The sequence below is a fragment of the Vicia villosa genome, unplaced genomic scaffold (genome assembly GCF_029867415.1).
Source record: "Vicia villosa cultivar HV-30 ecotype Madison, WI unplaced genomic scaffold, Vvil1.0 ctg.002149F_1_1, whole genome shotgun sequence".
Lineage (NCBI taxonomy): Eukaryota > Viridiplantae > Streptophyta > Magnoliopsida > Fabales > Fabaceae > Vicia > Vicia villosa.
The window spans coordinates 120,482-124,565 of record NW_026705853.1 but is presented as its reverse complement, the minus strand read 5'-3'; the positions used below and the strand labels follow the sequence as shown (position 1 = coordinate 124,565).

The following is a 4,084-nucleotide window of genomic DNA, read 5'->3' as shown; positions in this document are numbered from 1 at the left end:
AATTGCTTGAATAGCTTTCTTATGTATGTGTGTATTGTTATAGTTGTTATCATGCCTTCAAGTGTAATGTGTGTGTGCACACTGTGCCACTAGATGACATATTTGTGGCTGACTATGCTTGTCTCGATATATTCTGTTTATTTCAATTCAGCTTGAAGTATATTGCAGATAATTACAATATGTAGTTTAATGATCCTCTCATTTAACTAACAAGAAATCACATGTGCTTGTCTTTTCTGCTCCTTGGTGTAATTGAGACCATAATATTGATTACAACTATGAACACATACACTTTACACCTAGTATAAATGTGGTGAGAATTGAAAGTAGTTTGAATGATGTTGTGATAGCCATGGTTTTTGGTTTAAGTAATTCTCTAGTTTTGCCTTTTCTATGTTTTATTAGATCCTGTATCTATATGTTATGGTATGCATGTGACACTATAAAAATCTCCACTATGTTACTTTTGACTAGCATGTAACACAGTTAATTAATATAAGTAACCACAAGATTGATATTTATAGCCGAAATTTAAACAGAAACTGTGGCTTGCCCTGAAGCCCAAAATGTTGACTATTTAAATCACTTGTACTTAATCTCCGTGATGGAGTGTGATATTCTATTATACATTTTTTATTTGAATCTTCAATTTCACTTGATAGTTCTCAATTCGTTTTCTTGTTCAATGGACAAATTTAAGTATTTTTCTATTGCTTTTCATTTTTTGATAGAAATTTTGTTTATTCAGAAAGTGAGCACATAGATGCAGAAATTTTCTTGTTCACTTGATAATTCTCTAGTTTAGTGATTAATGATTCTTCCTATAATAATATTAATAGTTATTATTCTCTAAAAATAATTATTATTATGATTCAATTCCTTTTTAACCATAGTATTCCTTAAAAACTCTAATAAAAACATAAACTTAAGCGCAACCTCTAATCACTGTATATATACACCTTTCTCTTTCAATCTTCCTAATATTCTACTTTTCTATTTTATCATTCCTCTGTTTTTCATCTTTTTTCTCAAATGGCTTCAAATAATGGAAGTGCACCAATACCTCTTGTAACCAACAGAAATGTTCCGAAAAATGCTCATGGAAATAAATCTGATCCAGCATGGAAACATGTTTTACCAATTCCAAACACAAAAAGTTGAAATGTAAATATTATGGGGAATATTTTAGTGGAGGAGTTTATCGAATCAAACATCATTTATCTGGAACTAGTAGCGATGTCAAACCTTGCAGAGTTGTTCCAGGTGAAGTTAAGAAGGAAATAGTAACTGTTGTTGTGGAATTCCAGACTAAATTGATTCAGAAATTAAATTTTTATGAAATTCAAGATCCTAATATTGTTGGTGGATCATCCATCTTCCTTGCAAAGAGAAAAAGCCAAGAAGAAATTCTGAACACTTCAAATATGTTTAAGAAATATGGAAAAAGGAAATGCGAGAGGATGTGTGTAAGGCCATTTCTCTATGTATTTACAACAATGTTATTCCATTTAATGTGACTAATAGTGAAGAATGGAAGACAATATTTGAACTTGTTGCTAAACATGGTACAGGTTTCAAACCACCATCAAATTATGAGGTTAGAGGGAAATATTTGAATTTTTCACAATATTAGGATTAATGATGAATTATATGAACACAGGGTTGCTTGGAAGAAGTTAGGTTGCACCATAAGGACTGATGGGTGGACTGATAGGAGAAGAATGACTATACGGAATTTTTTGGTGAATAGTCCTAAAGGAACTATTTTTTTGAAATATATTGATGCATCAGACATAATCAATATTGTAGACAATATGTTTAAAATGATTGATGATGTTGTTGCGGAAGTTGGGGAAGATAATATGGTACAGGGTGTAACGGACAATGCAGCGAATTACAAAGCAGCAGAAGATTTGTTGATGCAAAATCGGAAGCATTTGTATTGGACACCTTGTGTCGCACATTGTATCGACTTAATGTTAGAGGATTTTAAGAAAAAGATCACACTGCACAAAGAGACAATTGCAAGCGCTAAGAAAATCACAACCTTCATTTATGCAAGAACAAGTCTAATTTCATTATTGCATAAATTTACTAAAGAAGGTGATTTGATTCTTCCCGACATAACTCGATTTGCCACTTCATAATTAACCTTGGGATGTTTGTATGAAAATATGGCTTCACTAAAACATATGTTTATATTAAACGAGTGGAAGTCTAGTAAACTTGCAAAGAGTAATGATGGGATCTTTGTGGAAGGTGTGGTTACCGATTAAATTTTTTGGAAAGATGTTATGTATTGAATAAGGGGTGTTTTCCCCCTAATTAGGGTACTTCCCATGGTGGATTCAGATGAGAAACCAGCCATGGGTTTCATTCATGAAGAGATGGACCGAGCAAAAAAGAAGATTCGATCAGACTTTAAAGGAGTTGGTAGCAGGTAACTTATCTTATCATTTCTTTTGTTTTAAAATTTACACACTTAATTTCAAACCTAATTCATTTCCCTCTTAATTAGCTACAAACAAATATGAAAAATTCTTGATGAAAGATGGGATAAGCAATTACATCGGCCATTGTATGCTGCTGGAAATTTTCTTAATCCTATTTTTGCATTATACTTCTGAATACGTCATTGATAATGAAGTTGTAGATGGAATTTATGAGTGTTTGAATAGGATGGTGCCGTACTTGAAAAAGCGCTCTGAGATTGATTACCAACTTGAAAGTTTCAAAGAAAAAGATGGAAAATTTGGTTGTGATTTAACTATTTTAGCACTTAAAACCAAAACACCAACACAATGGTGGGGGTATTATGGAAGTGCATATCCCGAATTGCAGTGGTTTATAATGCGAGTGTTGAGTTTTACTTGTAGCTTATCTGGATGTGAAAGGAATTGGAGTGTCTTTGGAAGGGTAAGTAATATTTTAAATTGAGTATTCAACTTTTAATAATCTGAGTATTTGTTTTAAATTTTAATTTATCTAGGTCCACACTAAAAAGTGGAATCTTTAAAAGCAAAAAACTATGAACGACGTAGTTTATGTGATGACTAATTCAAAGTTGGGTAAAAAGATGAAAACTAGGAAGTCTTCATATAGTTTTTATGAAGATATTCCTTTTGAGTAGTTGTTTTAAGCTTGATTTCTTTTCTTTTTGTTAGAGGATTGTTTTTATTGTGAATTAATTTTTTGTATTGTTTTGGTTATGAATTTATGAATATGATGGTGAATTTATGAATTTTTGGTTATAATTTGGAATTTATTTTCTTTATATATTGACATGTGTATAAAATTATGCATATATAAATATATTTTTTATTAGTAGTAGAATCTTACGATCCGTGCTACAATTCTCGAGTTACATTTTTTCAATCCTCTACAGTTTCTGTGTAAACTCTAGAGTTTTTATACGTTAGCTAATGATGTTGAAATATGAAGCTAATTCCATTAATTTCACAAACTAGTTCAATATAAATCACATAATAAAAAAGGCATGAGTGAAAGATAATCTTACAATCAATCTTGCAGTCTTTTTATTAAAAACTAGTCTTTTTATTAACAACTAAATCATCTTTACAAGTACGGATAACAATGCAAATCTCTTTGCGGATAGACGACACTCCTTTAGCTTTTTTTTCTTTCTAAAATACCAAACAATGTATGAGTAATTTGTTTTATAAATACAATGTATAAGCTATATGATGTTTAAGTGGTAACTTAAATGTAATAATTCAAGCATAATTCTCTAAATTTTTAAATATAAAAATTCATTAAATTTTCTCATAGCCATACAATATTGAGTCTTGCTGCCAAACTTATAGAAAAAGACTCTGCAAATTGCAGAACATTGTGAAGTCCTAGTGTTTTAAAATTGAGGCATAAAGCTTGCATACAACAAGACAACTTCTTATATTGAGTTCTATTTCCATCCACCCTACTTGAATTCTAAAATTTCATATGCCAAAAAAGAAAATATATTAGGTCTAGAAGTACATAAAATTAGAGAAGACTAAAAATATATCAATGCATTACATTCTTGATAAGGAAATAGCCAAGAAAGACTAAAAATAAAGTGCCACAA

General features: G+C 30.6%; 1 protein-coding gene across 1 annotated transcript; it reads left to right on the top strand.

The window, feature by feature from the left end:
• The first annotated feature begins 1,121 nt into the window (after positions 1-1,121).
• Positions 1,122-2,147, top strand: LOC131638031 (uncharacterized). The gene is made up of 2 exons (XM_058908591.1): positions 1,122-1,462; positions 1,661-2,147. The coding sequence occupies exons 1-2, from the start codon at positions 1,122-1,124 to the stop codon at positions 2,145-2,147; spliced, it is 828 nt and encodes a 275-aa protein (XP_058764574.1).
• Positions 2,148-4,084: the final 1,937 nt, after the last annotated feature.